General features: G+C 40.7%; 4 protein-coding genes across 5 annotated transcripts; 1 reads left to right on the top strand and 3 right to left on the bottom strand.

Moving 5' to 3' along the window:
• Positions 1–5,403: 5,403 nt before the first annotated feature.
• Positions 5,404–6,220, top strand: LOC108094777 (general odorant-binding protein 56a). The gene is made up of 2 exons (XM_017195550.1): positions 5,404–5,523; positions 5,751–6,220. Exons 1-2 carry the CDS (start codon positions 5,464–5,466, stop codon positions 6,108–6,110), a joined length of 420 nt encoding a protein of 139 aa, XP_017051039.1. The 5' UTR covers positions 5,404–5,463; the 3' UTR covers positions 6,111–6,220.
• Positions 6,221–6,651: 431 nt separating this feature from the next.
• LOC108094817 (general odorant-binding protein 56a) lies at positions 6,652–7,148 on the bottom strand. Its single transcript, XM_017195589.1, has 2 exons — positions 7,077–7,148; positions 6,652–7,016 (listed from the first exon to the last, which is right to left on the bottom strand). Exons 1-2 carry the CDS (start codon positions 7,128–7,130, stop codon positions 6,663–6,665), a joined length of 408 nt encoding a protein of 135 aa, XP_017051078.1. The 5' UTR covers positions 7,131–7,148; the 3' UTR covers positions 6,652–6,662.
• A 589-nt stretch (positions 7,149–7,737) lies between these two features.
• LOC108094926 lies at positions 7,738–8,675 on the bottom strand. 2 transcript variants are annotated; one of them, XM_017195784.1, is made up of 2 exons: positions 8,595–8,675; positions 7,738–8,361 (listed from the first exon to the last, which is right to left on the bottom strand). In XM_017195784.1, exons 1-2 carry the CDS (start codon positions 8,661–8,663, stop codon positions 7,738–7,740), a joined length of 693 nt encoding a protein of 230 aa, XP_017051273.1. In that variant the 5' UTR covers positions 8,664–8,675. The 2 variants fall into 2 exon arrangements, with proteins under 2 accessions (XP_017051273.1, XP_043063976.1); XM_043208041.1 differs by having other exon boundaries at positions 8,547–8,663.
• A 2,101-nt stretch (positions 8,676–10,776) lies between these two features.
• Positions 10,777–11,380, bottom strand: LOC108094929 (general odorant-binding protein 56d). Its single transcript, XM_017195788.2, has 2 exons — positions 11,303–11,380; positions 10,777–11,245 (listed from the first exon to the last, which is right to left on the bottom strand). Exons 1-2 carry the CDS (start codon positions 11,348–11,350, stop codon positions 10,898–10,900), a joined length of 396 nt encoding a protein of 131 aa, XP_017051277.1. The 5' UTR covers positions 11,351–11,380; the 3' UTR covers positions 10,777–10,897.
• Between the last annotated feature and the right edge of the window lie 8,033 nt (positions 11,381–19,413).

Here is a 19,413-nt window from a genome sequence, read left to right as displayed (position 1 = left end):
GTGCGTTATATATTTCTATCAATATTTTATTCAATTTGTTTGTTACCTATTCTAAGCATAAAACTCCAAATGGCAAATAATTCAAAAACTGTAAGACCCTGCAACATTTTATCTCAAAAAGTAGTTACGTTTCAGAGCCATCTTAACATTCAATTGACAGACTTTAGTTTCTCAACACCTGAATGGTTTTCCATGGAGACACAGGGATAATGCCTCTTGTCGGCTCTTGTATACAATTTCCTGGCTTTATTTATTCAGTATTCTTGATTGTTTTTTGCCTTTCCTGCTTCATTTCCTGTGCTTCACATTCACAATGATGCAAAGTGGCTGCCACTAAAGCCCTGGCATTATCCCGAAGTGTGTAATTACGTATGCTACAAGGCGGCTGCCACGCCCCCTTTCGCATAGTTTCCGCCTAGTTGCAGTGCATAAATTATGTTAGGCCAAAGTGCAAGCAAAGTTATGTAGACGGACTAGGTTTGTTGGAAAGATTAACGCCTTCGTTTTGTTTTTTATGCGGCACTCACATCGGATGCACTTGCACACAAACACACACACACAAACACACACATACAAAAAAAACACATACTCGTCCACATTCTGATGCTTGTGCCACTAAGCCGTCTGCGAGGAGCCGGAAAAACAAACTGCAACGGAAGCTGCACCTCATCGTGAAGCTTTCCCCCACTTTTCCACCGACGCTGTCACTTTTGGGCGACTGTTTCATGGCGGCCACTTCAGTGCCAACTACAGCGACAATAACACCACCAAAGAAGCACTGGAAAAAATAGCAGTTTATAAGTCTTTAATGATACCAAACATTAGACTTAAAATTTAAAAAATTTTAAAAACTAAGTATGATAAAATAATGATGAAAGATACTTATTAAATCTAAGAATTCTTATTTCTTACTCTTGAAATAAAGACAAAAAATGTCAAGAGGTTTCAAATCTTTTATAAAGGTGCCCAAAAAGTATGCTGAGGAAATTTTTAAGTTTTCAAACTTCTTTAAATGCAGACTAAAAGTATACTGTAAAAATTATTATATTTTTATTATTATTATTATTCTCAATTACGTTTGACCATTTTTACTGAAATAAATTTTCTCATTTTTCTCTCGGTGTATTAAGCGCAGGATAAGGTGCGAAAGTGAGTCCTGGTGTGTGTGTGTGTCTGTTAATGATAATGATGACAGTCTGTCGCTGGCTGTACTGCTGCTGCACTTGCTCTTTATGCTGACGCTGTAGGACTCTCGGCGCGCTAGTTAAAGTTTTAATTTGGCATATTATAGTGGCTGAAGTGCCACAGCAGGCGCTCGTTAAATATGCCCACAGAACACATGGAATTAGAGCCACAAAAACACTGTAAAAAAGAAAGCCCCGTCGGAGACAGCGACTTATGGCATTGAACTTACCCAAAGGAGAGGGTCCTTGGAAGCCGAGGTTGTGGCCACAAGTGTGTGTATCGACATGCTCGAGTGGCTCAAAATGAATAGTTCAAGTGGCGCTAAAGCTGGTTGAATGCAACTGCCAGCAGATGGCATTTCACTGCGATAATTCTGACTAACCAGTTGCGCAACCATAGAATTTAAGATTTACGGGTATTTGAGAAAGAATTCAAGATTTTTATTTAATCTAGCGATGAATGTTACTCATTTCAAGAACAATTTAATTTTACCTCTACTATAAACGCAGTTCTCATTGTTTGTACTTATTAATCTTGTTTAAACGTTTGGAACCTAATTAGATAATAAAAAAATGAAAGGGTACCCAAATATTACACTGAACCCGAACTTTGCACTTGAAAGATGATAAGATATGGCCGTCACTATTAATTGGGGAGAATGCTTTTAAATAACCCACTCGAATTACTTTCTGGTCGTGACAAGTCGAGTAGCTCAAATTGGGATTCCCTTTCAAAAACGTATTATTCATTTGAGTAGCTAATGTACATTTAATTTTATCGTGAGCAATCAAAGTACGCAAACAACATTAGTGCAATGCAAACTTCCCCCAAAAACCGTAGATAGAGTTTTAGCCGAAATCGAACTCAAAGTCCAGTCAGACTGTTAATGTTTTTGCGGCTGGCGAGCATTTCAATTCGACCAGTCACATACTTTAAGCCATTTAGCAAATTATTCGCAACGTGCCTTAACCCTTGAATACGAAACGAGCTAAAGGGAGGCGGGCTTTGTAGACGGGAACAGACAGCCATCGAAGGCGAATGGAAATTTTTTGGCAAAGCATTTTCAATTCAATCAAACGCCCCCTCACACAGCCCACACATGCTGGCATTTAAATAAAAATAAACAAGGCAAAGAAATACTTTGAAACACTTTTAAGCATCATTACATTAGCAAATTTCAACGATTCCGAGGGGATAGGGTGATTTCGATTGAGACGATGGATTCAGAGCTCCGATAAAAGGACTTGGCGTGTGTGTGAGAGTGTAGGTGTGTGTGTGGGGGCGTGGCAGGGCCAATAACAAAGAACACATTGCAGACCGAAGCGAAGTTGCTTCACTTCCGTTTCCGCTTTTCGGCATTTTCTAATTTCCATTCGCCGGAGTCGTGGGAAATGTAATTATGGCCGTAGGGAACCCGCAGAACCCTCTGACGTGAGCTGTTGGCCTGCGTTTGGCGTAATTGTCGTTATAATAAATAACTTCAACTGTCCGACACTTGACACTTGACATCAACTGCAACGGAAGCGGCAACAGGAGCGGCAAAAAGAAAATCCCCCAGTCCGGTTGCCTCCTTCATTTGGGTGCATGCAAAGTGCCAGAAAAACATTTGCCACTGCCGCATATTTCAAATGCGGACACATGTAAAAATGCTGAAGCGCTGATAAGGACATTAACATTTGGCCAAACACATAGACACGCAGCAAAGTGGGGGAGTGATGGGGGGTAAGGGAGGGTAGGGAGTGAGGAAAGCTTCCTTCCGCATATGCGAAACATCAGAAAAAGCGGAAAAACCTTCACCTCGTCGCTTTTGACACGCAAATTTATAACGGCAACGGTGGCAACAAAAAACTTGCTGTGGCCAAAACACACAATCCAAAAACCGCCTGCCTTTCAGCCCTCAGTAGAAAGGAGGAGCACAAATTTTGAACGCATACAAATGCAATTTAAATTTACTTATTTAGAACCCCTGGGAATTTCAAATTATTTGCCTTTTCACGCAAATTTAGCGACCATTTTTCTCACAGAAATAAAACTCAGACAGGTGGGCCTTCGTCAGGCTGGAGTTTTCATAGTTGGGGGGATTTTCCCCTCCCCCTTCGACTGACATGTGTACACGGGCTGATTCTTGGGAGCAACTTTTTTCCAACTCTGTGTTGTTTTTTTTTTGCATGGGGGCGATTAGAAAATGGTGTACCCCCACCCATCGAAGAAAGTAACCCAAAAGTCCCTGACAAATGCTCTTTGGCCAGCATGTTGTTGCTTCTGCGGTGATTAATGACGTCGAAAGCTGAGCAGGATCTGCTCTGCGGGGATGCCGTGGCAGCTTAATTTAAAATGAAAATTGTACTTAATTTCTAGCTGAAGGGGAGCGGCTTTGGAGGGGGACTTCGCAGACTGATTATGCTCTTCATGGGTTTGCTTTGTGCTCTATAGGGAAAGCCATCCCTATGTTCATTAGAAATAAGCTTTAACAAATACTACACTTTGACTTGGTAAATGACTTCGGAAACATTCAACAGAATAATATAGAAACTCGGAAAAATTAATTATATTTCCATAAAAATGTATAAAAAAATGTATAAATAACTGACAGACCATTTTCGAAGAGAAAAGTTTTAATATTTTTGTAAAATGGAGGAGTTGCTGTCAAAAAATATTTTATGATTTCAAAGTATCCAAACTGCTGTTTCAAATATTTTACTTTATTTCTTTTGCAGTTTATTTCAGGAATTAAATCTTTGTAGGAAAAAGTGAAAAATAAACAAAAAAACAATTCCTCCACCTGTGAACATTCAAAGAATGCTTTTATCATGCACTCTCCCTAAAATCATTATTATGATAAAGTTTTCAGATTAAATTTCGAGGTTCGTCCTTTGCATGTGTAACGCCAGAGTTTATCAGCCAAGTCGACTGTCCCCACCACAAGCAAATTGAATTAAGATTACCACACAAGGATTTCAAAGCATTTGCGGAGAAGTCAAACAAGCTTTAGTTTATTATTATTATTGCGTCAGAGCGAAAAGTTTCAGGCGGTCGGTGGTCAGGGGGTGGCTGTTTTTCTGACTGTGTGTGTGTGTGTGTGTGTGGGTTGGAAAATTTTCAATCGCAATCTTATGGTTTATTTCTTTTGCGCCAAAGCTACTTTATTTTGACAGCAGACAAACAAATGTCAGAATTGAAATTAAAAGGAAGGCAGCGACAGCAGCAGTCAGTGGGAAAACTTGTGAAAAACACGCCCGACTCAAAGAAGTAGACGAAGGTTTTTCCAGGACCCCACCCCCCGTCCCTCCCTTCCACACTTTGTGCGGCCACAGTACGCAGTTCCAATCAGAAACTCCGGATCCGGCCACGACTTTGGCTCCAACCGACTGCGACTCCGACTCCGGCTCGATTCTATCACCACCCACCCACAAAAAACCACCCAACGCCCACCGCCCACCACACGCACTGCTTGGCTGACTTTCCTGCATTCCCGTATTTTCTTTCTGTACATTTCACACAGCGTGAAATTTTCTAAATGTCATTTTGCTGTCATCTCGTGGATAATAAGATTACAACTACGCTGAAATAATAGGATTCAAATGAAAAAACTTTGCCGTCGTCGTCTGTCTCCTTGCGCTTCTCAACTTTCAATACGCGCCACACCTCCGCCCAGATATATATCTTCTGAATCAGAATCCGAATGAAGCGTTGTCGTTGGTTCTTTAGCTTGGTTTTGGGATTGAGATTCTGCCACCTGGAGTGGGGAGCAGTGGAAAGTTTTTGATAGAGTGCCGCGATAATGAGTGAGCAGCCACAAACTCCAACTCCGACTCGAAGAAGTCCGTCTGCGATTGTAAGTCGAGCGACCTCCGATCTCGAGACCACTTGAGGCGTCCCTGTCTGTACCACGTCTGCGTTCTATTTGTATAATTGATTCGATTTCGCCGGCCGGAGAAGGCGGTTTAATGAACCATGCTTTCATTGCGGCCATAGCTTCGGATTGTCTACCTGGCCGCAGGCCAAAAATAGTCCAAAGTACACCCCAAGATGCCAAAAAAAATAGGGAATTTTTTTTTTTGGTCTAGATCAAGGGAAATGGGAGAGTGCAAAACAAAACATAAGCCAAAACAAAACAAAACCAAAGACATCAGCTGGGCTCAGATGGATCACTGCCCGGGGGCATAAAGAGAAACCGGATTTTATTGGCCGCGAATGAGGGTATAAAAGCAGCGATCACATTTCAAACCGGCATCAGAACTCCTCCAAACGTTCTAGCAAGTCATAGTTATTCTCAACATGAACACCTACTTTGTGATCGCTTTGAGTGCTCTGTTTGTGGCTCTGGCTGTTGCCTCGGTGAGTTCAAAAGATCCAAGGAGTCCAAAAGGATTCCAAAATGTTTAAAATCGAATAATTATTAATTATTGTAAACATTTAATATAGCTATTAAAAGGTTTTAATTAAGAACCTTTGGCTCAATACTCTTAAAATATTTATTTAATAAGAAATTGAGTTGACAAACCAGATAGAAATTTTCTTACAAAGTTTTTAAAGTAATAAATCTCTGTAAATATTTATTTTAGCCCATCGAACTGAACGAGGAGCAGAAGGCTTTGGCCAAGCAGCACGGCGAGCAGTGTGCAGCTGAGCTGAAGTTGACCGAGGAGGAGAAGGCCAAGGTCAAGGCCAAGGACTTCAAGAACCCCACCGAGAACATCAAGTGCTTCGCCAACTGCTTCTTCGAGAAGGTCGGAACCCTGAAGGACGGAGAGCTGCAGGAGTCCGTTGTCCTGGAGAAGCTGGGCGCCTTCATCGGCGAGGAGAAGACCAAGGAGGCCCTGGCCAAGTGCCGATCCATCAAGGGCGAGAACAAGTGCGAGACCGCCGTGAAGCTGCACGAATGCTTCGAGGGCTTCAAGCCCGTCCACGAAGTTAAGGCTTAAGAGCATTCGGAAGCTGAAGTTTGGCAAATTGTGATTAATTTATAAAGAAATGTGAAGATTAACTTAAAAACTTGTATGCTGGATTTTAATATATGCTTTGTCAGATGAAACCTTATTGTGTTTTAATTGAAACTTCATTTAAAATGTATAAGCCATTTAACATTTTTGAAGCTTAAATTCCGGAAAACTGCATGAACAAAATTAGATTATTTATATTACTTTGGGGTATTAATTCAAAGCATTTTTAATGAAATATTATTTTTTTTGTGTTAAAAAAACGATTACTCCAACGGGCTTACAAATAAGTAATTTTGTAAACATCAGCAGGTTGAGAGCCAAAATTTGCCGCAGCTTAATTGGGGATTTCAGGCCCTGTTTCACGTAAACCGCTTTTAATCCATTTTCATGCGTGTGTCAGTTCATTCGGCGTTTTCAATTTGCATAATTAAATGCAGGATACCCCCAGCCAGACAATTAACCATTGAGTGCGTTGAACACTTGAAATAACTTTATTTTTTAAACGGGGTGCTGATTGGAAGGATATCGCTTCCTTTATGCACTCATTCCCTTGACAACACACTTCTCGTAGTTGAAGACAAAGTCGCAGGTTGTAGCTGATGTAGTGGTACCACAACTATTAAGAAGAGCCTTCAGCTTGTCAACTGGCACACTGCTGAAACGGAGCTGAGCAATCTGAACAATCTTATTGGTATCGGGCTTTCCATCGGATCCAATGAGTCCTAATTTCTTGTACACACAACTATGGTAGCACTTCACCGCCTCCGAGGGATTGGCCACCTCTTTATCGGTGGTCAGCAAATTGGCATCGTTGGCGGGAATATTCAGCTCCTTGATGCAGGCCTGTTGCATTTGCTTGTAGGCTGCCAAGTCAGCAGCGCTCTGACCCTTTATAGGATTACAAAAAAAGGATCATGTTCATCCTTAATGCAAATTCCATCAACTTACCTCCGTCATTTCGCTGACAGCGAAAATGAGGAATACCACCACCAAAAATTTCATCTTTGCAAAGCTGTTTTCACTGACCAACTGAATTCTGCTCGATTCATTGCGGCTTAAATACTCGTGACATTGTTATGTTCCAGCGTTAATTCTGTCAACTAAGTTGTTATTTTGATTATATTTCAATTATTATAATTATTCAATTTAAAACTGAAAAAGTATTTCAATTGGTTAAACCAATTGGTGGTTTACATGTTCCAACTTTATGGCGTTAAATCATCCACCTCAGCTAATCATTTTGGTCAGTGAGTTATGATATTTATTTTGTTATATTTTTACCTAGGGATCTGCACATATTACGTAAATTGCGTAACGTAATCTGTGCCTAGCCATCAGCCAAAAACTATGCTATGGTAATTTGGAAAAATGATTGAAAAAGTTTGAGCCTAAAGCCAATCTATTTAATTTTCAATTTTATATGACAAAGCCTCTTTTAAAATATGTAAACTAATAATAACAGTGAAGGCATTTTATTAATTGTGTTTGGAGTCCCCAAAAATACACAAGAGGATAGTTTATTTTTTTTGTCTCTACACATTGGATTCATTTATGGGTTTTCGATTAAATAGACACCGATAAAATATGTATAACAGAGGTATATAATTATTTACTCCGCCTTGGTGGTCACCGCTTCGCCGGAGTGCTGAATTCCATCGATGAAGTCATTGCCATCCGGTCCAAATCCTTCGCCATCCGCCTCGGTTTTCTCAAGGATCTCACGGATTCGCTGCTCCGCTTCCAAAGTTTTTAGGTGATTGTAGCACAGATGCAACTTGTAGGCCGCCTCGCAGCGGGTTTTCCCCTGCAGGTCACTGCACTCCTTGATCTCGGCCTTCTCGTGCTGGATGATCGTCTGCACCTGGTTCTTGAAAGCCTCCTCCAAAAGGACATTGTACCTGTCCAGGTCCAGAGTCTCGTAAAGACAGCTCACAAAGCACTGCAGCGGCTCATTGTGCTTCAGGTCGAGGAATGACATCTGTGAGTCCAGATCGCCCAAGTTGTTCACATCGCCAATGGATTGAACCGGCGGTGGAGCCACGTCATTCTCGCTGTTGTAGTCCGTGTTCATCAGGCTCATGTGGAAGAGCTTCAGCTGGGACATCGAGATCTCGGTTTTCCGCATGCAACTCCTCAGCATTTCCTGGCTGAGCTTGGTCTCGGTTCCATTTGGCGGATCTGGGACCAGGGTTCGGGTCATGGACATGTTCAGCGAGACAGTCAGCGAACGACTCTAAGAGGGTAATTTTTTAATGATTTTATTTATATTTTTAAACAACTAGTAGGACAATTTGTTCCTGCTTCGAATATAAATTTAAATCAGTTTTTTATTTTGTCGCTCATAAGACACAGAGTTTTTAAGGAAAGAGGGTTCTTTTTATTTTTAAATATCGAAGAATATTTTAAATTAAATTGAACGCGTTTTTTTTTACCGGAGTTTGAAATGAATAAAATGAAAAACTTTACCCATGCCACTGGCAGAAGATCACTGAGAGTCAGGAGAAATAAGGACAGAAAATTGGCTTGAAGATACATCAAAGCTATAGTTCAAATATATATACAGTTTAACTAAAAAACCTTTTAAACTATAGGATCTGTCGCGGTTATGCACTCGTCTTTTATATGGAGTGTACTACAGATCCCATCTCCTTTTAATTACTTTTTAATTGTTGTCCAAATCGATCGGGAAATAATTTTTCTGGCTGACTGGATGGGCTCATCAGTTTAAAATTTTCAGATACAGAGCAAATAATGTGACACGCATCAGTGCATTGCCAAAAGCATTTTTAGGTGGGAATTTAAATTAGCATCGGCACAGAAAACCCTCGACTGAAATAAATGTTGGACGCGTTTAATGGCCTCTATAATTACGCAAAAAAAGGCATTGCAAAAAAATTTCAAGCTTAATTTGGTATATGATCATTGGAGTGCCGTTCCATAAAGGTGTTTAAAAACTAGGAAAGTAATTATTTTGTATATTTTTACTAAGTATGAATTAAAATAATTATAGTAGTTATTAACTAATTTGTTTTAGCGATTAATGAGGGCTTTTATAGAACGATTTCGAAGATGCTTTTAATCTGGATTAGATTATACAAGGGGTAATTTGGAGGTATTTGGTATTTACTATCGATATTGTAAAATAATAAAATGCGTTGTAGCCTTTTACAAAATTTCTGTGAATTGCCATGAAAGAATTTCTATTGAATTCACTGTAGTTGTTTGTTCAGCGCTATTGCGAACCAATTCAATCACATTAGTTTCAACCACAGCGACTGGTTTACTTCAACTCCAACTTTCTTTAGCCCTGCTCTAATTGACGGACTTAATAACAGTCCTGCGTTGATAATCAGGAACACGACCGCAACATCCCCAGCTACATCACATATTGGTCTTCAAGATCAAAGAAACTCCACACGAAAGACATCGGACCATTCAACAAGACAGTGGCAGCCACCCCGCAGCGTAGTTTTTATAAAATTAAATTACGTTAATGTGAGAACCGCAGGCTAACCCCCCACCGACCCACCGAAGTCAGGACATCGGGAATCAACCCCAGCCACATCCTCGGTCCTTGGCCGCCATTGAAAGCCAACTAACGGGAGCGAGACAAGTCAAACAAGACGGCCAAGACAAAGGGCATCAATGTGCCTCCATCTCACGCGTGTTGGTTTCTTTGACAAGCCGCCATGGCTGTCTACTTAAATGCATTAGTGGCATTGAGCGGGGGTGGCAGCCGGGCGATTGGGCTGCCTTTTTAATAGACATTAGTAAACGCATCAGTTGGCAAGGCTCTCTTGTGTAGACAACTGCAACTGAAACGGATGCTAAATGGAAGTGACATGACAGCCAGACCGGCCAGCAGTCCGCAGGAAGTGACAAAATGAATTATGGACGCCAAGTCCACTCTGGCTGAGCTCCAAGTCCCCAAAGCCAAAGCCGAAGCAGAAGCAATTGTCCCTGATGTTCCACCTTTTCCCTGATGTTCAGCCGTAACTGGTAAATGCAATTGCGACACGTGCTCAATGAATGTTTAATGATTTGTTAATTGGATTTGGGCTTTTAAAAACACGACTCCCCGTGTCCAATTCATTTGCTCGGCCCACACGCACTCACGCCAGGATTCTGGATACAGGATCCAGGTCTTTGTGCGAATAAGTTTGCCGTCGCTCATCAATATTTATGCCGAACATGAGCGGGCAAATGCCTCTGGGATCGGCGCTCTGGCCAAGGACTTAAGCCCCTGACGACGGTCTGACATTGGGCCTTAATGACGGCCCACTGTTATGCAAATGGGTGCGTGGCCACCACGCAAATGGGTCATACGGAGGAGCATCCATTGACAAGTCGAATATGCATAAGTAATTATGTTTAAGAGTTTCACTTTTAATGTCCTCTGAGATACTGAGGGGTTGTCAAAGTTGCGAAAGTTCTTTGACTCAGGAGTTCTTGGAAGGTTTTAGGGTTTTAGAGGGGTAAACTGGATCGAATTGGTGGAACAAAAGTTACGACTCCTTTGCTTAATCAATATTCAGTGAATACTTGAAAAAAATATTTAAAACATTTATGAACAACTGAAATATGTAAGGACTTATAGTTAAATATAATCAAATATTAAATCCCACAAAAAACAATAAACCGAATTAAATGGGGATTTTCAAGATATACATTTCTTAACATTGTATTCTCATTGCTTGTGATTAATTAAAACAGGGTTAGTAACAATTCACAGACAGGTAATATCACATTATAGACTCGCAGTTGTGCGCTTAGATTTGGGCGCGGTTGTTGTGGTAGCACTGGAAGAGCTGATAGGCGGTATCGCACTTATCGGATCCCGTGATGGAGTCGCACTTGGCCTGAACGGCCTTCACTTTGTCCTCGCCAGCCAGCGGACCCAACTTGGCCAGGACGACATCGGGCTGCACCTTTCCGTCGATCAGGAATCCGGCCTTTTCCAGGAAGCAGTTGGCGAAGCACTTGACCTTGGCATCGGTGTCATCGAATTTTCCATTTCGCAGGGCGAGCGCTTGGTCCTTGGTGATTCCCTCCTGCTGGGCACAAAGGGCTCCATTGGCATGGACCACCGCCTTCTGCTCATCGGACAGCTGGAGCTCCTATAAAATGTATTTCTAAATGAGATATGGGAACTTCACCCAATTGATTTAACTTACAGCAGCCGACATGGCCAAAATAGCGGTCAAGACAATCAGAAACTTCATGGTGGAGATGTTGTTTTGGACCCTTTGATATCGGAACTGTTTGCTTTATTCTGTTAACACCCGGCTTTTATACGATTTTGATTGCAGCTTCGCTAGAGTTTTGTTTTGATTATCGCATTTTGTATTCGCTCTACTCCGTTGATCACAGCGTATACGCAATTAAGTATACACACGGCTTCATATCGGTTAGTTTATTTAAATCGTCTTTTTAATGGTTCTCGGTGTTTTGTTTTCTGGTCCAGGCCCTCCCCCCTCTCCAATCTCGTTGGTAATTCGACTCTGACTCACTTTTTGCCCCACTTCGACTCAAAGTTCACCATATAGTGGGCTCAGTAAATGAAGCAAGTTCATTGCGATCCCATTGTTTCGATAATTGGCCTTAATGCCGCAGACTCGGGCTCATTATAAGGTTGAAATAATTTGATTTCCATAACGTAAGTGCTAATTGTTATTTTAGATTTTCCAGCGATTAAAAAGTTTTGTACTTTCCAAGGGTCGAAGTGCTCAGCGAAGCGTTAACATTGGCGATTTGGTTTAGCAATTCTCGTAACTGCCAAACCTTAAACTTGAATCACGACTTTACAAAGGTTTTTTATAGAGGTGTTAAAAAAAGTGCGGTCAAAGCATGAGATGGCAGTTTTCGAGGACTACAGCAAGATAAAAATAATAAAAGCGATAGAAAGGTTCTTAGAAAACAAAATAAATTAGTTTAAGCCATTATTAAAAATACATCAAGAGAACAGGTAACTCGATAAAACCTAATTTGTCTCGTGTACTTTGTACTTTGAACTTCCAATACTCGAAATAAAGATAATCAATAAAAACTTAGGTAAATTAAAACTAGTCGCATCATTAAAATTTCTTGCAAATTATTTGTGATATATTTTTTGTACTACAAACGATTTAGTTGTTGAATTTATTTTATATCGTTTTGATACATCAAACCTGTTCTAACCTTTTTTCCATTGTTTTGTTTTCTTTTTGTTTTTTGCTGAAAGTTTGAAATCAAGTGCCGGTATCAAAGTCTAAAAACTCAAACGAGTCTAACGATCTCAAGTCCAAGCGATGAAACTGAACTGGTTTGCTGATTAATTTCTGGCACAGATCTGTCTGGCTGATTAATAATTAAAGTGACATTCGGGTGATTTGCCGATGTAGGTACGTTTATGCATGGGTTTTAAGCGGAACCGTTTAAGTGGCCTAACTGCCCGAATTATGGTAATAGACAGCAGTTACCAAAGTTGATGCCTACGTGCCGTGCCCCAAACTTTGGATCATATATTTTATCAATATTTATTGCTGACAGCATCGATAATTCATGACCTACTCAAACTATGCACCGGTGCCTGGGCCTCCGACTGCGGAGACAAAACTTGCCGGAGCAAACTCGTAAATAGTTACGCACGCCAAGCAAAACAGAATGTCAGAACGATTATTGCGGCCCATCGTCGCCTGCCAGGGCCAAAACAGAAGTAAAATATTTAAATAGTAATAAATTCATAATGTCATCGTGTATATTGCCAGTGCTCCTATCGGGGTCCTCCCAACGATTTATAGACAATAATAACTGCAAACACGAAGCAACGGGTGACTCCTCAAGTAGTTTGATTTCAGTTGAAGGAGATGGAGTTGGAGTCGGAGCTGGAGAGGGAGCCTTTTTACCTTGGGAAAAAAGTTCGCTGTCCCTAAAAGTTGCTGTCGGGAGAAGGGAATAAAACTGTTTTATCGCAGACATGATAGGACGGGAGGGAGCGTCGCATGTGGCTCATATATAATATAAATATTAAATACTATATGGCATGCTATAAAAATATAAACAGCACATAAAACGACAATGAAAAACAATGGCACACGTTATTATGTGCCCGAAGAACTGGCGACGGCTAATGAAATGTCATCGGACCCGAGGGCTCAACTCGACCGAACTGAAATGCAAATGTCACGCGAAAAACTATTTGACGACAATATTACGTTGACATAATAATAATGCCAACCGTCAACCGTTGAAGGACTCCCAACTCCGACTCCGACTTAAAGCCGAAATGCTCTGTTAACAGTCATATGCAAATTTTACGAGCTTCTTATGACCGGTCATAAAAGTCAATTTATTAACTATGAGAAATTAAAAAGAAAACCAATTAAACAAGTACAAGGCGTGAATTTGATTACGGTCAAGGTTTTGGGATATGCAAAGTCCTCAAAATTCTCTGCAGGATAATTAAAAAATCCACAGCCAACTGATAATTTTTTGTTTAATTTAAAACATTTGTACATAGCTTTAAATAAAAAATACAACCTGCAATCCCATCAGTAATGTTATGCTTTATTAGCCACTGATAAAAATCAATAATTTAAAGATAATAAATGCAACCGATGCCGTATAATGGCAGCTTTGTAATTAATTATAACCAATGGAGAGATAGGATCTCCCATCCCCATTATCCTTCGCTCCTGAATCCGCAAGCCTAGCGAAAAGCTACAGAAATTCAATTAGGCTTATCCCATGCAATAACAACACCGCAAGCAACAACAACGCGAGCTACAGAACAGCTGCAACACCTGCGCAATTAATTAGTGTTTGCCGCATTAATTTCAGAAAATAAAAAGAGATGGCCCAAAGGAAACCAAAGCCAGAGCCAAATAGGACGGGATAGGCACCCTTTTGGGTCAGAACCCCAGCGCGGCTAATAAATTCAGAAAGCCTTCTGCCGGCGTCCTTGGCTTTTGCACAATCGGAGCAGAAAATTCTCAATGGGCCGGAAAGGCAGTGAAACACTAAACCAGCTAAATCAAATAAAGCAAATTCAGTTAATTTAAATTATAATGAGACCAGTTGGAGGGGGACTACTATTTGCTTATGAAAAGATGAAATGGGGGCAGAAAACTTGTGCAAACATTGTGCACTCGTTTGTATTTGCTGGGTGTGTTTATAATGAGAACTAAAAATCAAAAGCCCAGCATTAAATGTTTGTTGAAATACTTAATGAAAAATAAGTTCACTTATATAGTTTACTATTATATAATTTTAATGTAAACTGGGGCGATACACATACAAGTATAAATTTTTATCCGTTGGATAATCTTTTCCCAGAGCTCGCATAAAAACTGGAAAAGATATCGTAATTTCCACTTCTATAATTTGTTTATGATTATGGCCGCATGCAAAATAAAACGCATTTAAGTAATTAAGTCATAAAAAGAAGTGGCGTGCGCGGTTCGCTTCTCCATAAAAACCAGGCCGCCTGCAATAAAATGCCAAAAACAAAACAATTAGGCAATTAAATGTCTTGGTATTACCAAAAATTTTCGTTTTGGTAACAAAACGCGTCATAAAATAAGCCAAAATGTACTCAGCCGGGGACTTCGGAATGATGGGAGTTGGGAGTTGGCCCTAAAAATGGATCACAAAGGAGGAGAAATTATGTGAAAATGTCTGCTCTGGCCCTTTTTTCCCATTGGCATCTGCTGTTGTCTCATTCTGCTGCTCCCATTCCCAATAAAAACGCAAGAAAAAGGCGAATGCGTATGCGAGTGTTTTAGTAATATTTATTGAATTCCAGTTAACGAACCCAGAACCGATGGAGCGTTGGATAAGGGACAGTGTGCGAAACACAAAAGGGGGAAAAAATAGGGACGAGGGCAAGAGTCAAGCAAAGCTTACAAAGCTTTTCAACGCACATTTTCCAAACCCCCACCCCCCTTTCGCTTAACCCCCTCGAAACACCGACAAACAGCCGGAAAATTCCGAGCTCTGCAAAATGAATTCTTTTGTGACAAGTTCAATTCGGTTGAGGGGCCAGCAGTGGCTGGGTTGCGGATACGGATGCGGAGTTCATATGGAACTCCGGGAGAACTGTTGCTCCTGCTCCTCCATTCTGTCATACGGCGCATCAAAGACGTCCAGGTGAAGGAATGCAGTGCTCGTTCTGTAAGAAATTGGAAAAAAAAAAACCCCGACTGAGGGGATGCCGACGCCCAAAGCCCGATGATGGCAAAATGGAAAATCTCAAGCTGCGAAAATCAGCAGCAAACGCGCTGCTTTCGTTCGCATTATTGTCAAGGCGCTGTGGATATTTTCCTGTGCGCTTGGAATTTTTAATAAACGATAAAGTTTATAACATTCTCAGCTTGGCACCGCTCGCCGTAATCTGTATGCCACATATCGACGAGGCAGCTTATCCACGACACCAAGACTTTTGACTCGGCAGCAAACTGCAGGCGAAAAGGTAATCCAGGGGCATAAAGAGTCTCACATAAAACCGACTAATTAGGCAAAGCATCTAATTAGACGCACAACAAGGACATGCGTCCTTTGTGCCGCCTCGTAAAAGCCAAAGCCCCAAATGACAACGTCGCTAAAAATTCTTATCGCCGGCACCAAAATTAAGCCCCAAACCGGGGGGCCAAAGCAACAACGACTTTTGGACGCCAGGGAAAGAGCGGAAAAATTTATTGTGGCAGAGGTTAAAGACGCGCCATGTTAAATGTGGAAATTGTTTAATCCACTCCAATCCAGCCCGGCAATTACAATTACAGGGCCGACAGGGTCCGTGGTCAGCTGCATGAAATTGGAACTCGGAGCTCGGAACTCCCAACTCCGTCCGAGGGATGCGATTCAGATTCAGATGAAACTCGATGGGTCAGAGGCGACCCTCTTCGGAAAAAAAGGAGAACAAGAACAACCTGAAAAAGAACGGAAAAACCTATTTGCATTTTATTTTCTTTGTAATTTGATGCTCGATTGCTTTTTTTAGTGTGTAATGAGGTGGGCTGCAAATGGGTTTAATATACACATTCCACTAACGCCAAGCTGGAATCCGGAGAAAAAGTTGAAAGAACTTATCCCACGCATGGTTGGTCCCTTTTCCATTTAGCGCTCGTGGATACATTAAAAATGTAAGCCTCAAAAGCGGAGTAGGAAATCGTTTTAATATTTTTCTTTATAATGCATTTTGTAGTTAGGAATTTCCACGATTAATTCGATTATATAATTTCTTTTAATAAAGAAAAAAGGGTCATCATTTTGATAAGGAATTTGCAATTTGCATTTGTTTAGCAAATTTTATTATAAAGTAGAGAAAAAAACCAAAAATATTTCTTCACAATTATTGTTTCTAAATTTTCCTTTTGCCGAATAATAAAGCTAAGCCTGTGGCTTTTATTTGGAAATTTCCATTCCGTGGCACGCACGATTGCATCCACAATACCCGGAGAATATTTAGGCGCCCTTAGAGGAAGCTGCCATTGCGACGTGCAAATTGATCAAAATAAATTGCATAAAATATTCCATTTACGTTCCCATTCCGAGCGGCGACGCCCCGAAAATTATTGTAAGCATCTAATGCAATCAGAAAGTGTTGCAACGCCTTGGGGCAGATGGGGCCGAAACAATGCGCATCCAGCCATTAATTTGCCTCCCAACTGGCTGGGCAGCGTTTCTGTTTTGAGTTATGTCCGGAATTTCTGATAAGCTATGCGGATTACGGACTCTTCTCTGGCTGAAAATACCAAGGAAACTGAGCTTTCTTTTACTTAGCTCGCCTGGGAAATGGAAGCAGATTCCAGGGGGGGCAAGAAAATTATTTTGGCAGGAGGGCGGATACCTCTTGCATGCTGTTAAAATAATTAGTGGCAAAGAGCACCGCACCCACTACTCAACCGGGCGAAAAGCCAAAGAAAAGCTTGGCCGAGAGCAGGTCTGCTAAAATTTTGGAACTGCAACAAAAGAGTTGATTATTTGCCCACGTGCACAAAGTTTTCCTCACGTGCTCTCCCATATGCAAATACATCAGCCAGTCATTAAAATAATTAAAAAGTGCTCTTTCCGTGAAATGACTGTGCGGAAACTTTCATTTGCACTGAGTGTTCGGCTCAGCTGTTTCCACAGCCAGTTCGACAGCACCAATTAAATTCCAAACGCTTTCTGCTTGATTCTGTACCTATATTTTATTAAATAGATTAAATCAACTTTTGACGCAAATAAAATTTCCACAAGCAAACTGTGATGCAATAGAAATATTAAACTAATATGTGCTCGAGTGCAATTTATGCAACTATTTAACTATAATTTTGTATTTGTGGTAATTACCATTCAATGAACTTCAAGCAATCTAAGGGATGTAATTATTTCCGTGACTTTGTTATACTACATGTAGCAGTGTATTTGCCCTGCAGGGCAATCATTACAGGCGTAAAAATAATCTTAAATGGTTTTCCAAAGATGAGAACCACCCTTAGCTGTTTTTCAAGTTCTGCGAGGTTTTTTCTGCTAGAAACTATCCCCCAAAAGTTTGGGGCGAGTTCAACGAACTTGCCCCCAAAGGCGAGGGACCCCAAAGGAATTGTCCAGAGTTTCTGATACTGATGATTCTATTCCAAATCCTCCCACATGTCATGGAGGAGGCAATAAACTGAGCCATAAGATTTACTAATAACAATGATATAAGACATTCTTCCAAATGAGTATATAATAAAGCTAATGGAAAATTATGGAGCCTGGGGCTGGGAGTCGGAAAAAGTTATTCTGGGGTGACGTCACAAAGATGTAGATACATTCCACACACCGCTTAAACATTTCGCACTATGGCATTCCTCAATAATGAATTGATTAAATTTCACACCGAAAAATGATGTCGAGTGTAAAATTAATGGGGAAGCAATTTGGCGTTATCACTTGGAATGCTTAGAATGGCATTCCGGTTGCAAATGTTTATTACCTGCACATATTACACAACTAAACCTTTTCGGGGAAATGGCTTCGGGTTTGGGGCAAGTCTTAATGGTCTATTAAGGTGTTGGCCGGCGATTTAAATGCAATTAAATTGAAAGTCTTCCTATTCATTATGGCCCCAAAAAGGGATGCAGTAGGTCCGAGGGTCGGGGCTTCAATTAAAATAAATGAAATTGCCAAAAAGAGTGGCTCGTAAAAATGATAAACACATTAAATGGGCGCCGGCCGTCATCAATAAATGCCTTCCACTGACATTTATTTATGAACGCTAATAACTTTTAAAGCTTTTCATTTAACTCAAACACAAATGGCCACCGCTAACGCTTGATGGGTTTGAAAAAGGGAGAACTGGATGAGTCTGACATGTTTTGGCGGTTATTCTGCACACACACACACACACACACTCACACACTCTTGCCCACAAACACAGGAGAACAAAATGTCAACTTTTTGCCAACCGAAAATTGTCAAATGCACAGAATTTTAAGCGCCATACATTTATGTTGATGCGGTTTAAAAGTTTTTTAATTACATTTGCAGGAGACCCGCACCACCACCCACCAAAAAAACAACGACAACATCCAGATCCTTTGGTCCAACCATCCGAAAAACACATCCACACTCGCGTTGTTGGGAGTATATTTTACGCTTTATGATTGTATTTGGCTTTGAAAATGTTTAAAACTCATTTAATTTGAAACAAATTAGAAACGATAACACATAAAAGTGAGTCCTTGTGCTTGCTGCAGATGCGATCCTCCATCTCGTTTCCTTTTTTCAGACAGCTATTTAGAATCTAATGGTGTGTGGTTGCTGCCAAATGTGAGAATTGCATTTTAAATATGTCAAATTTAATAATTTTGTGCACTTAATTAGTGGCTAGGTTAGTTAATAAAAACAAGTGTAAATGTTAATCACAAATATGTATTTTAACTTTGTTTCTGAGGCTTTAATTAAAGCTTGGGGCTCATTGTTTTCCAGTGACTTCACATGGGCAATGATCATTTACTGATGACATAACGAAAGCGTTCCTTGCATACCCATTAACCCATTTATTTCCAGCATTAGCCATACATTTTGCTCACACACTGGACCTCTTGTCACTTGCTTGTCAATCATCCATCAAAGCCCCAAAGAAGGCTATCAGGCCTGTGAAAACTCTGGGCTACTTATCTTCACATTGAATGCTCGCAGAAACAGAAACTAATTGCTAAAACGCCTTGATGCCTGTGTAAGCAGTGGGGATTATGTAAAGACCCGGCCAAGGAAGAATCCTATCTCTAACCCTGAATCATAAAAATGTTTAGACAACAAACTGAGCCTGGGCGGGTCA

Source organism: Drosophila ficusphila, unplaced genomic scaffold (assembly GCF_018152265.1).
Source record: "Drosophila ficusphila isolate 14025-0441.05 unplaced genomic scaffold, ASM1815226v1 contig_414, whole genome shotgun sequence".
NCBI classification, from domain to species: domain Eukaryota; kingdom Metazoa; phylum Arthropoda; class Insecta; order Diptera; family Drosophilidae; genus Drosophila; species Drosophila ficusphila.
This window is presented reverse-complemented; position numbering and strand designations above follow the sequence as displayed.

What these genes read in the sequence shown, in the direction of transcription:
- LOC108094777 (XM_017195550.1), top strand. Translation starts at nt 5,464, where the DNA reads ATGAACACCTACTTTGTGATCGCTTTGAGTGCTCTGTTTGTGGCTCTG. An exon ending in TGGCTCTGGCTGTTGCCTCG is followed by an intron (nt 5,524 to 5,750) that starts GTGAGTTCAAAA and finishes TATTTATTTTAG; the next exon opens with CCCATCGAACTGAACGAGGA.
- LOC108094817 (XM_017195589.1), bottom strand. Translation starts at nt 7,130, where the DNA reads ATGAAATTTTTGGTGGTGGTATTCCTCATTTTCGCTGTCAGCGAAATG. An exon ending in CTGTCAGCGAAATGACGGAG is followed by an intron (nt 7,017 to 7,076) that starts GTAAGTTGATGG and finishes AATCCTATAAAG; the next exon opens with GGTCAGAGCGCTGCTGACTT.
- LOC108094926 (XM_043208041.1), bottom strand. Translation starts at nt 8,663, where the DNA reads ATGTATCTTCAAGCCAATTTTCTGTCCTTATTTCTCCTGACTCTCAGT. An exon ending in ACTCCGGTAAAAAAAAACGC is followed by an intron (nt 8,362 to 8,546) that starts GTTCAATTTAAT and finishes TTACCCTCTTAG; the next exon opens with AGTCGTTCGCTGACTGTCTC.
- LOC108094929 (XM_017195788.2), bottom strand. Translation starts at nt 11,350, where the DNA reads ATGAAGTTTCTGATTGTCTTGACCGCTATTTTGGCCATGTCGGCTGCT. An exon ending in TTTTGGCCATGTCGGCTGCT is followed by an intron (nt 11,246 to 11,302) that starts GTAAGTTAAATC and finishes TACATTTTATAG; the next exon opens with GAGCTCCAGCTGTCCGATGA.